This window comes from Macrosteles quadrilineatus, unplaced genomic scaffold (genome assembly GCF_028750875.1).
Source record: "Macrosteles quadrilineatus isolate MER2022 unplaced genomic scaffold, UCM_ALF_1.0 Scaffold_5__1_contigs__length_97177068, whole genome shotgun sequence".
NCBI classification, from domain to species: Eukaryota; Metazoa; Arthropoda; class Insecta; order Hemiptera; family Cicadellidae; genus Macrosteles; species Macrosteles quadrilineatus.
The window spans coordinates 20833279-20845851 of NW_026542598.1; the positions used below are offsets into that span (position 1 = coordinate 20833279).

The window sequence follows — 12573 nt, forward strand, 5'->3', positions numbered from 1 at the left end:
ATAATTTTTGGGTTTCCAGACGGCAGGGTTCATTTTCAACTCGTATTTTTATTGCGTGTATGGAACCTGTCAGAGTTGTCCTTCAAGTTAATTTTGTTTAAAAGTTTAGGATGCATCCTATGTTTTTGTCAAACTAATCTTCATATTTAGCATTAGCAAGAAATGAATCCAGCTTCGGTTTCCTTGATGTTTATATATTTTGTATCTCCCCAGTCTAGTTTTATTTCTCATCCATTCACGTCCAAAAATCTTGTCGATATTTTGATTGATGACAAACATATTCCCCATGAAACACTGTCCCTTATAATCGCATTGTACATGTGTTACTCCCTTAGGGTTTTCCCCTTGTGTAGGTGCGCAGCTCTACATCGGTCTTGGAGGGAAATAGCCTTTTGTAATCTTCATAAGAAATTGATGTAATTGACGCTCCAGTATCCAACTCAAATGTTGCAATGTTACCTTCCACTTTTATTTATATCAATGCGAAATTCGTCATCCTTTGCTTTGTCGGATTTATTTGACAGTAAATTTATTTCATGGATGTTACCTTCAGAAATTTCATTATTTTCAGTGTAATGAACTTGTCTTTTACTGAGTTTAGATTCAGGGTAGGCCCTGTCCCACAAGAAATTTAATTATATGTAAATAAAGAAAAAGCATTCAAACTAATTATTTTGCATTTAAATTTTAAAATTCCCCCTTTAGTGGGGGAGCCCTTTAAACCTCACGTCCCCCAATCAAACTTTCTTGATCCTTGTCAGGCCTATCCAAAATATTATTCCTGGAGCCGCCCCTGTTTAGATTTGCTTAGGCATACTCTAGAAATATGTCCGATCTTTCTACGAGTTTCATCAATCATTGGACAAACATTCGCTCTATGGTTTACATTCCCACAACGGTAGCATTTCCGACCTTGTTGATGCCTTCGGCCTACCATAACAACAAAATTATGTCAGGCAGAAGGTATGAAGATTTTAATTAATTATCATCTAATGTCCATGCAATTTTGGGTAAAAGTGTGAAGTTGTAGTCTATACTGTATTTGATTATAAACAAAATCCAGATTAACTGGAGACAAGGTATTACCTTTGACTATAAATCCTTAAGGATTTATAGTCAATGGTATTACCATAGACAAAGAGAATTAAATATAGACCATCAGCTGTGCTGCGGTTACCATAGGTTCTAGCGCAAACCGCTGGGAGCGCCATGTAGTTACAGCCTACGCGCTACATAACTGCACGGCGCTCCCAGCGGTGTGCGCCAGAACCCATGGTAACCACAGCACGGCTGACAGTCTATATTTAATTCTTTTTGTCTATGGTATTACATAGTTAAGATAGGTCAAATGCAGCAGATTGCTTAAACACAGGTGCAACTATAGTTCGGCCGCTTAGAAAACGACCTGCGCGCTAATGCTAAACCAATGCTGGAGGAGGTCGCTTTCTAAGCGGCCGAACTATAGCAAAAAAATGTAGCCACCAAGTATGCAGGTCAAATAATGAAAGACAATATTAATCAAACATTTTAATTGGGTTTAAGATAAGTCAATGTTTTTTACAAAATAAAACGACTGACTTGGCAGATGTGTCTCATCTAAATAACAATTGAATAAATAAGGAAGGATCAATGAGACATCAAGAAGAGAGAGTGCCAATTAATTCCTTAAACATATATAGTAGAACCTCGCTAATTCAAACCTAGATAATTAGAAAACCTCTAAAATTAAAAAAATAATATACCGATAATTCAAAGTGTGTGCACAAGCTTTAAAGCTACACACCAGTCCTGACCGTGATTAAACCTATATTATTAACCTTGGCCCTGCTAGCACCTTAGACTGTTCGTCCTTCGATCAGAACTAACGATCTACTGTACCAACATTACAACAAAAAACCCAAGCATAGTGTCAATTGACTCAGGTTGCAGCACATGACAAATACAGTTATAGGTATCAGTGGTTTTTGTTCAATTAAACCTGTACAAATAAGTCAAATTTTGCTTATGTTTTGTATTAGGTACTCTTTATGGCATATATTGCCCTGGGTTCAAAGGGATGCCTAATTATACAATACATGAATGACCTGTTTGTTAGAAAAACTTAACATGTACCGGTACTTACAATATGAGTTATAATTTGTTCTGATTTATATTGCTACATACGCTACTTATTGTTGGAAGAAAACTAAAAATTGCTATCTAAACTTTCACACTTCTGATGAGTAAATCTTACATGAGGCCAATGACTAGTCTAGCCTACAATAACGCATTAATCTAATTTTTCTTAGGCACTGCAAGATAAAAAGTGAACAACAGACTAGTGTTTTAGAACAGTATAAAAAGGTGCAAGTATAAAAACAGTTATAAAATCTCTATATAAACACTATAATACAATAGTTAAAGTTATTAATGTATGGCGATATTTTCAACCTTGGATTGTTTTGTTTTGAGTATTTTAGTAATACAATTTGACTGAAACCTAGTTATTTCACAAATAGTTTTATTTCATCTACTTATGTTAATTCATACAGAAAAACTATATTTAATCATACTAGCTGTTTACCCACGGGCTTCACCCTGTTTGACTTCAAAGTATTAATAAAACTATTGATTGGTTAAGGTAAGCTAAAATAAACAAAACGGAATACAGTAATACATACAAATAATCACACCTGATTTTAATAAGGTATTAAATTGAAAGAATAACAAACAAATAAGTACAGCTGAGGTATTTTTAACATAAGGTATATGGAGAGTTCCAAGGAATTACGACCTTAAAGGGCAATTAATGAAATAATGGATAGTTTTGCGCAAGGTCTCTCGTCATGAAGAACATTTTAAGTATATGGTTTATGGGGGTGTGACTTTTAGTTTTCTCAAAAGTTCATGGGTACATTAGAATTTATATATGGATATTGGAGGTATCTTATGCTATCTGTTTAATTATTTTGGAAGAGCGGGGGCTACAGCTGCTTTCAAACAAAGGTCACAGCTGATTCTGTGGATTCCCGAAAGTTGTATTTTTATCCTAGATATTACACAGCTCTGCTTCCAGAAGAGATAGAGAGATGATTTTTGTTTTATTTTATTCAGCTTGTTCCATTCTGTGATCTGTAGGATGAATTTAAAGGAAATCCTAACAGAACATAATTTAATAATATTTGTTATGGTTATTTTCTACATAAAACCTAGTTAATACATTTAAAATGTTATAGGACCATTAATTTTTGTATTCAAACAAAACCAATCATACAGATTATAGAGCATACTTTTAGAAACAATTAGAAACAAAAAGTTATCAATTACCTATTATGGGTTTTAATCCGTACATGATCTAGTAAACCCTTAAAAAACTTGAAAAAAATCATCCTCCCCTCCCCCACAGGGATCGAAAAAAATTCAAACCCGTTTTTTTTTTGTTTCTATGGCTATAGGTAATATCCAGAAAAAGTTTCAAATTTATTTTTGGCTAATAGGCCTAATTAAAGATTTTAAATTTTTTTATGAACCCCACCCTTAATCTTTAATGATTGCAAATCTTCATGTAGAGAGGTCAAAAATGGCTAAATGGTATAAAGTCATCAAAAATATATGCCTAATTGAAATTAAAATCAAAATGTTTGTAGACATGATAAAAAAAAATTTATATAAGATAACAAATAGTTAGTGGGTTTGTGAAGATAGATGTATTAATTGTGTAGTTTGAGATTGATTTAATATTTTGTGTACATCGATTTATTATCAACAAAATCTGTTCAATCGCATGACAATAGTTGTAAAATGTAGCAAACCATATTACCTGTTACAATATTCTTACCAGAATTTAAATTAACAAATTTACCACGGGATTAGTATTTAAAAAAATATGTAGTACACATCAACAATGAACAAAAGCATATATTTCACAATATAACTAAATAAAAACCTTCTTTGTATCGAATACAGTAAAAAAGCTGCAAGGAAACACATAAAAAATCGAAGTATAACAATAAAAACTACAATTTCACACATTTTTAAATACTTGCTTTTTGTCAAGGAAAAATATTCTAGTGCATAAGTATATTCTAGCAAAAATCTACTATAATTATAAGTAGCTAAACTTACCAAATTTGAGTAGCGTTTTACAAACTTAAACACTGATATCACAACGGAGATTTTTCTCCTTCAAAAATACTTTTCCATACTGATATGAGTAACTACAGCTTATTGTAGGATATGATAATTTTTAATGTGGTAACTAATAAACTAGAAAATTGTACTTTGATACACTATGAGTAGAAAGACGCTAAGTCTGCACATTTGGATTGAACAATTACTGAATGTTATTCTATTATACAAAACTTTACAAGTTCATTTAAATAACTATCAGTAGACAAACTTTACGGGCGTAGAAACTGGCTTTCCATTGACCTGTATCCCTGAATAAGAAGAAAATCAATTTAATAAATTTTCAATGTATAAACTAATTCTGTAATTCTGATTTTGTATATGTGCTGTCAGAAAACTAGTCACAAATCAAACATTTAACATATATTACTGTTTGTTTACCATAACTTGGTATCTGATGGTTGGATACTTGCAACCAATCACCAACAATGCAATTTTCATTGCAGCCAAGTTTATTATTTTTGGTTGGACATTCCCTTGCTCACTTTTAATAGTACTACTAGTACTAACTTTTAGTTAACAGGCTTGTGCAAACATTTTTTGTATACCGTAGTATAGAAGGTTATATGTTATAGTACCGTATATGCTTTGCTTTTATAGATTAAAATAATCAAAGATGAGAATCGGGCCAGTGCTACACACCACACACCATAAAGCTTTCTATAGACTTTCATTAACTTAGGCCCACAAAATTCCTTCGGCTATTAAGTTAGCCCACATTGAACTTTTGAAAATATACAAAATAATAGAGAAATTAAAGTTAATGATGAATGAATGACATGTAATATTACACCAGACACCTCTTTAAATGTATGCAAAGCTGTGATGTTAATTAAACAGTTCATGTATTCATTATGATTAACACGAGGGATGGATTTGAGATGTATTGAAGTTTAACAGCCTTCTGAGTTTTTCTAAATTTGTTTAAAGCATTTAACTACCTATTAAAAGAAAGATCACTCAATATAATGTTTAGTGCTTGGCTGTTTTTTTTTTTGTACAACACTCTTCAGGAGAGTGGGTGATAAAGATAGTGAAGGACGGAGAGGAAAGTTTGCTTCTCGTCTCTTATGGTACAGTAGAGTCTCGATTATCTGACCAAAACTGGTCACATAAAGGTTGAATTTGCAAAAATATTGGATACTAGCTGTTGTACCCGTGCTTTGCAACGGGAAGAGGACACAAAATAGAAACCTTTTAATCTTTACATCTGTTGCATATAATAGTTACACATCAGCCAATGCTTTTAGAAACAAAATTCAACTTTTATGGCCATAATAGAAACGTTTAAATTATGACTTTTAAATCTGGTAAGTAGTGGATACCACCATTTTGGTTTTGTTTAATTTTAAATCTTGTGTAGGCTGATATGAGTAAAACTGACCAAATCTTCGAATAAAACTTTCACATACGATTTACCTTCATCTCCCTTAATAACATTTCTATTTATTTATAATTGACATTTCAAATTTCAATTTTTAAGTTGCAAAAATACTACATAATTATTAAATTTAAATGGACATTTTTTTAAAAATTTCACTCTTCTTCATATTAAATCACAAATCCTTCCATCTTCTGTTTCTTCACTCACAATAAATCATTAACAAAAACTAAGTCAGCTGTTATAAACTTTAGAAATATTGTTGTGCCTTATCAATACAGTCTTTTTAAATATTAAAGAAACTATATCCATACTATAAAAAAATGTTAAACAGATAATTTAGCATTAAAGACAACAGACCAAACTAATATGATTGTCAAAGCATCGAGGACTAACAAATGTAATAGCAAATTCAGTATATGTTTCATTGCGTCTCTGATTCTACTCTACAAAAATATCAACAAACAACTTAATATACAAACCAGTTCTTTTAATTAGTTCCATCGTCCATTGCCTTTAAATTTTCACACCATTAAGTAAACATAGTTACAGATATTTCATTGATTTTAGAAACAAAAGAACGCTGTGTACTGCTTAGTTTTATGACATTTTCCTTGGTTTAATTTAATCAGTGGCGTGGCAAAACACAAATAATAAATTTATCAAATAAAGTAAATGTGAACTGAAAGCTAGGTATGTTAAATGGAAATATATTAAAAAACAATTGTGATTACGAAAAACTATCATTACTATGTAAGGCTATCATCAGTAAAGCCTTTGATGCAAAACCTTTTCAAGGCTTTAAAGGTTGTTTATTATTAAATTTTTGCTCTTTTGGCACCATCATCACAAATTAGATTAAATGTATCCGACAAAGACAAACCATTACTGGGCCATTCCAAGGTTACGGGTGTTACATTCACACATTATAAATTACTTTAAAATTGTAATAGATAAAATGAAAGTATATATTTTAAATCACATTCAAAACTGTTAGGTCTTGCACCTTTTATACTACGGTGTACAAAAATTTTTTGCACAGGCCTATTTACTATTAAAAGTTAAAACAATTAGCTTAACCAACCTTTGTGTTGTTATAATCTCGGTTGTCCTCAAGTAGTTCAGCCTCCCAATCTTCTTCTTCTCCTGGGTCAAAATTGTAAAAAGGCATCAGACGATGTCGCAAGCGATCCAATCGCTTCTTTCGCAGGAAGAGTAAAACCTAACGGGGAAAGTAAAACACTGTTGTATTAGAAAGTCGATTGAGCTAATGTTAAGGAATCACTAAAAGAAACATACTCACTTGACCCATTGACCTCGGAGAATAATTTGTCGATTTACTGTTTTTATGGGTTATCAGGTTATTTACTCATAAAATGTAGCCTACACTAAACGAGAATCAAAACTATTGTTAAATGAGAAACTAATAAAGCTCTGCTATATACAGGTAAATTCCTCCCGAGTTACACATCAGACGTTCTTCTCATAGATAAAATTGTTAAGGGAATTTATTTACTCTTGTATCCGAATATATTGGCCATTGGAGATCAAAGAGTTATTGAGATAAAAGACTAATGGCAGAGAGTCCACTTTTTAAAGCATTTAACTTGTAATCATATTTCATACTAATATTATAAACTAGCAGTTGTACCCATGTTTAGCAACGGTAAGAGGACACAAAATAGAAACATTTTGATCTTTATATCTGTTGCATAAAATACTTACAAATCCGCCAATTCTTTTAGAAACAAAATTCAACCTTGATGGTCTTAGAAACATTTAAGTTATGACTTTTAAATCTGGTAAGTAGTGGAAACCGCCATTTTGGATTAGATTATTTTTAAATCTTGTGTAGGCTGATATAAGAAAACTGACCAAATCTTCGAATAACATTTTCACATACATGATTAATCATCTTCCTTAATTACATATCTTTTTAGCGAATTTCCCATTTAGTGAATTTAGCTATTACTACTCATGGTAAGACCTGGACCCGGGACGGATTTACTTTTTCATTTTGAGGTCCTTAAAGGCCAAAAACACCATCCGTTCAGAGGCTGACTGGTCACCTGTCCATTCTAAGGGACTTCCCGAGTATGGACATGGAACTAAACATATGCCATACCTCGTGACAAAGGAATATGACTTTGAGATTCCTTACCAGGCTGCGATAGGAGAAAGAGATAACTGGCAACAGTGCAACCTTAAGAGGGACAGAGCATGCTTGGTATCCTACACGGATGGAAGCCGAAAGGATGAGAGATCGGGGTTGCGGGTGTATGGCAGCAAAACCAACATTTCCTTAGCCCTGGGAAGTACAGCAACAGTAATTCAATCAGAGGTCCTAGCGATTGAGTGCTGTGCAAATGCCATCCTAGGCAAGAACCTGAGGAGGGGAAAAATAGTGATCCTTTCAGATAGCTGAGCTGCATTAAAGGCGCTGGGGTCATGTGTGACAGAGTCACAAACAGTAAAGGGGTGAAAAAATAACCTCAAAAAGCTAGCTAAGCGGAACCAAGTCAAACTAGCTTGGGTCCCGGGACACTCGGGGCATGAGAAAGCTGATGCTTTGGCCAGGAAGGGTGCGGAAGAACAACTGACAGGACCAGAACCCTACTGTGGCACCCCAATAAGCTCAGGAGTAGCCAAAGTCCGTAGCTGGGTCAAGGCTCAAAAGGCGACAACAATTTCGCTCAAAATCCTGGAGGAACAACCCAGGACTGAGGACGTCTAAAACATTAATTACCCCACAATGAAAGACTGAAAAGGCGTACTGAGCCTAAGGAAGGGGGACATTAGGTTACTAATAGGGCTGCTAAAAATGTTTTGAACGACAAGCTCTCTTTCGCATCTAACATTATATTCGACACAGCAATAAAAATAGTTGAAAATGGATACAAACAAAAGCGTGCACCTGATAAGAAAGATTAGGGGAGGGGACAAGTAAACAATGACACCGGTTTGCAGTGGTCAGTCTAGACTCAACTTCCGTGTCGCCCGCCGCTCCACCGATCGGTACCATAATAGTTATTGGCAATTTTTCGTGTTTTGTGTTTTAAATGTTAAAAACTGTCAACTCAATGTTTTTTAAAAAACGACGTGTTCGCAAGAACGAAAAGACGATGACGACGTCCGCCTGAAGATGATCCCGTGAGGATCGAAACCGGTCGCCTTTCAAGGTCAAAAGGATCACTTGACAGCAGGTAATTTCACCAGTACACGTATTGATCAGTGATTCGGAGGCTTAACTCAAAAAAAAAAAAAAAAAAAAAAAATAGCCCTCCAAGTGTCTGTAGTAATGGTCTTAATGTTGGCCTATTTAATAGGCAATCGCAGGAGTTTATTAAAATGTATCTGAGAAAATTCTTAATTCTTAACTATAAACACTCTAAAACTAACTTATAATGTTTTCCTAATTTTGTTTGGAAAATCATGGGCTTCAATATAAAACATTACAAAAAAAAAAAATTGTCAACAACTGCTTGTTATTCTGGTTTGAGGAAGTTACCCCCATGACATGTTTAGGTCAAAACGTGTTTTGGTCCTTTTAGCGAATTTCCCATATAGGGAATAAGCTATTACCGTAGGTCTCATGGTAAGACCTAGACCCGGGACCGATTTACTTTTTCGTTTTGAGGTCCCCAGAGGCCAAAAACACCATCCGTTCAAATTCATATATATATATATATATATATATATATATATATATATATATATTTATATATGTGTCCGTTAGCGCGATAACTCGAGCAAAATTGATCCAATATTGATGAAATTTGGTACAAACGTGTAAACCTACATTTATTCGAACGAGTTCGCGAACCAGCATAATCGGACCATGGGATCAGGGGTTTATGGGGGGTTTTATGGGGTAAAAATGGGTTTTTCTCATTTTTGACCCTAAAAACTTTAAATTTCTAAATTTCTCTCTAGACCATTTTGAAGAGCTTAAAAAAACAAATAATTTAGTATATTGAAGTGTTTTTGAATGTTCATTGACTACGGAGAAAATTAAAAAAATTGTAAGTTTAAAATTCCCATGTTATTCTTATGGAGAATAAATAAACTGTTTTAGTTTGCTTGTTTATGGATATATTTTATATTTTAATCAAATTTGGCAATTTGGTTTATTTCATACTAAGCTATCAATATTTCAATTAAAAAAACACACTTCAACATCTTCCCCATAGCAGCAAACCTAACTACTCGCTAAAATTAATGTTATTTAAATAAATAAATCTGAAAATTTATAGGGAATATTTTAGAAGAAATCAAGCCGGGTAAATGGAAATTCGCTTAGTATGCAGGTTTGCTGCGACGGGGGTATTTCAGGTTTATAGTCGTTTATTGTGAAAAAAGAATATCATTTTCGGAATCAGCGTTGAATTTCGAGTCGAATGAAAAATAATTCAAAAATCGGGCGCAAACCCTAAAATGCATATTTACCGATGACAGTTGTTTCAGTTTTATTACTACCCACAGAGAAGTAAGATACAGATGAAACATGCTTATGGAACAGCTGTGCGCTTTTAGCTCTGGAATGGTGGGGAGAAATACTAGTATCAAGCAAGGGAGAGCCCGAACAGCTATTGTTTTAACAGAAGTTGTAGCCTACAGGCTCTCACTACAGCATGAGCACTGTAGTACGTGATGGTGAGGGGGGAAAGGAGAGAGGAAGGGAACGACCAATAGAATTTGAACTAGACACCAGCGACTAATGCTAGACATGACTGACTTAAGTGTACCATTGAATATTTCCTCTGTATCTCACTTCTCTGACTTACTACCACAATATGAAATCCGTCGTCTGCTTTGTTATATTCTGTTGGGCAAGCTGGACCATCTAAACTTGCCACCGCAACCTTTGTCTGGACAACTTCCCAATCAATTGGTTTATATTTTATATTTTTGAAAATAGGTAGGCCTATTTACCTTCGTCTAAAGCTCAAACTGTTGTAACTTGAGTTACGGCCGTTTCCTGAGTCCATTCCATCCAGTTCAGATCGCGGCAATGTCAACCAGTACCATGTGCAACAGGCCTGTTATTCGTTATATTTTCGTTAATTGTAAAATGTTGTTCGTGTTAAATGTGTTTTGACTATGACGACGCTACTTCAGCTGAATGGTCCATGTCTGATGATGGCATTATAATGCCGAAACGGCCGTAACTCAAGTTACAACAGTTTGAGCTGTAAACAAAGGTAAATACCTATTTTCAATTACTATCACAGATCAGGGGCTAAAAATAGATTTTAATTTTATATTTTAATGTAGTTTCATTAAACCTGGGGCGCATGGAAAATTGGTTAACAGGGGTTTTACTGTATACACACCACTGACATTTTGTTGGAAGGAATAATCAACTTACCACAACAGTTAAAATTACCACCAGCCCGAGAGCGCATATAGGTACTATGATAAACCTAAGAGATTGATTGTCTTTGTCTATTTCCGTATGGTCAGTAGGCATTGTTGAGGTGCTAGAAATATTCAAGCTACTAGTTGAACTTGAGAATGTTGAGATTATTTCTGTAGTTTTTGAGCCATCAGTTGACATTTTATCATCATCTGAAAAAATAACACATTCACACTCAATGTTTTAACTTAACAGTCTGTAGGCCTACTGTTTATGCACTTCACAGAAAATTATGGTAACTAAATATAGGAATAGCACAATAGCAACTATAGAAAAGTTGTTTCTTTTTATCATGTCTACAATTTTAGAGAGTAAGGCCTATGCGGCCTCACCTCATAGGATAGACCTAACTTAAATAGAACAGCAGCTAGGTATAGTGAGCATCCTAATTTTCCAAAAGTAGGTCTATATACTTCCACCATGGGTCTATATGCAGTCTGATTTTAGACTACTGTGGGAAACATGTATACTGACAACGGAGAGCAGTGGCTAGGAGTACAATTAATTAATATTGTTGAAAGATAAGGAAACATCAATAAATCACTTCTCATAAATATCTATGATGTGAACTTAACTTACTTGATTCAATTAGCAATATTTTCTTATGTTATTATTAAGGAAGAAGAGTGTATATAAGAAAAATTCTTCTGGAAGCTACTTTCAAAACAGTGAGATTAGTGCATTTAATATTGTTAATTTATCCTAGGTAGGTGGTAGGTAAGGTTATACCTGAAGTGAAAAATGTCAACAGCAGACAACCACAGTGGACCAGACCCATTCAGTGGACCACGGAATGGGCAATTGGGCATACGCACCAACACAGACAGCGAGACAGATCAGATCAGATCGACTAACGACAGATGGCAGATCAACTGCAGACGATACGGTAGCGATTTCAAACAAAAAAACCTCCAGAGAGTAGTATTTTGAATCATTTATTATTTTACGCGATAACGGCAGCATTGATTTTTCTATCTTCAATGTTTGACACTCATCCGAGTGGGTACCATACACTGCGAAATTCTACAGCACGAGGTTAATCCTGATAATAAGACCAATTCGTAATTACCAAGGCAAAAATGTGGTTCAGATTCCACTATAAACTGTAGGTCCCTTAGTTGTCATTTATTTATTTATTTTATTTATTTACAGACGGAAAACTCCATTTTCATAAACATACAATGATGGCAAGACGTTTCATTCTGACTTACATAGAACATTTCATACATAACATGAAGATGACCTGACTAAAAAACCCTAATAAATAAGAATGTATCAAAAATATATCAATATATATAACAATAAATATCAATAAATAACAAAAAATAACAATAAATACAATAAATAACAACAATAATTAACAATCAACATGGGGAACAACAAATTTTGTAATTAGCTAACAAAGATAAAGAATAAAAAAACAAGTAACAGTAAATAAATCACTTAAACAACAACTACAATGATAAAGAAACAAAAAAGCAAGTAACAGTATAATGATCTCAACAGCGTAGAAACTCTTCAGCCCATTTCTAAAGACTTCATCGGACATGGAGAAGAAGGTGTTCTGGAAGACAGTTTCCAAGGCGATGGAGACGTGGCATAGTGCTGT

General features: G+C 34.0%; 1 protein-coding gene across 1 annotated transcript; it reads right to left on the reverse strand.

Annotated features, from left to right (window-relative positions):
- Nucleotides 1-1514: 1514 nt before the first annotated feature.
- LOC128995369 (uncharacterized protein C3orf18-like) lies at nt 1515-11751 on the reverse strand. The gene is made up of 4 exons (XM_054420376.1): nt 11694-11751; nt 10917-11116; nt 6633-6770; nt 1515-4418 (listed from the first exon to the last, which is right to left on the reverse strand). The coding sequence occupies exons 1-4, from the start codon at nt 11740-11742 to the stop codon at nt 4380-4382; spliced, it is 426 nt and encodes a 141-aa protein (XP_054276351.1). The 5' UTR covers nt 11743-11751; the 3' UTR covers nt 1515-4379.
- Nucleotides 11752-12573: the final 822 nt, after the last annotated feature.

Bases quoted from the DNA above. Each gene is read 5' to 3' on its own strand.
- LOC128995369 (XM_054420376.1), bottom strand. From the start codon at position 11,742: ATGGGTCTGGTCCACTGTGGTTGTCTGCTGTTGACATTTTTCACTTCA. The intron at 11,117-11,693 runs GTATAACCTTAC...TTATTTTTTCAG, and splicing joins GTTGACATTTTTCACTTCAG to ATGATGATAAAATGTCAACT. The intron at 6,771-10,916 runs GTAAGTTGATTA...TTTCCCCGTTAG, and splicing joins TGGTAATTTTAACTGTTGTG to GTTTTACTCTTCCTGCGAAA.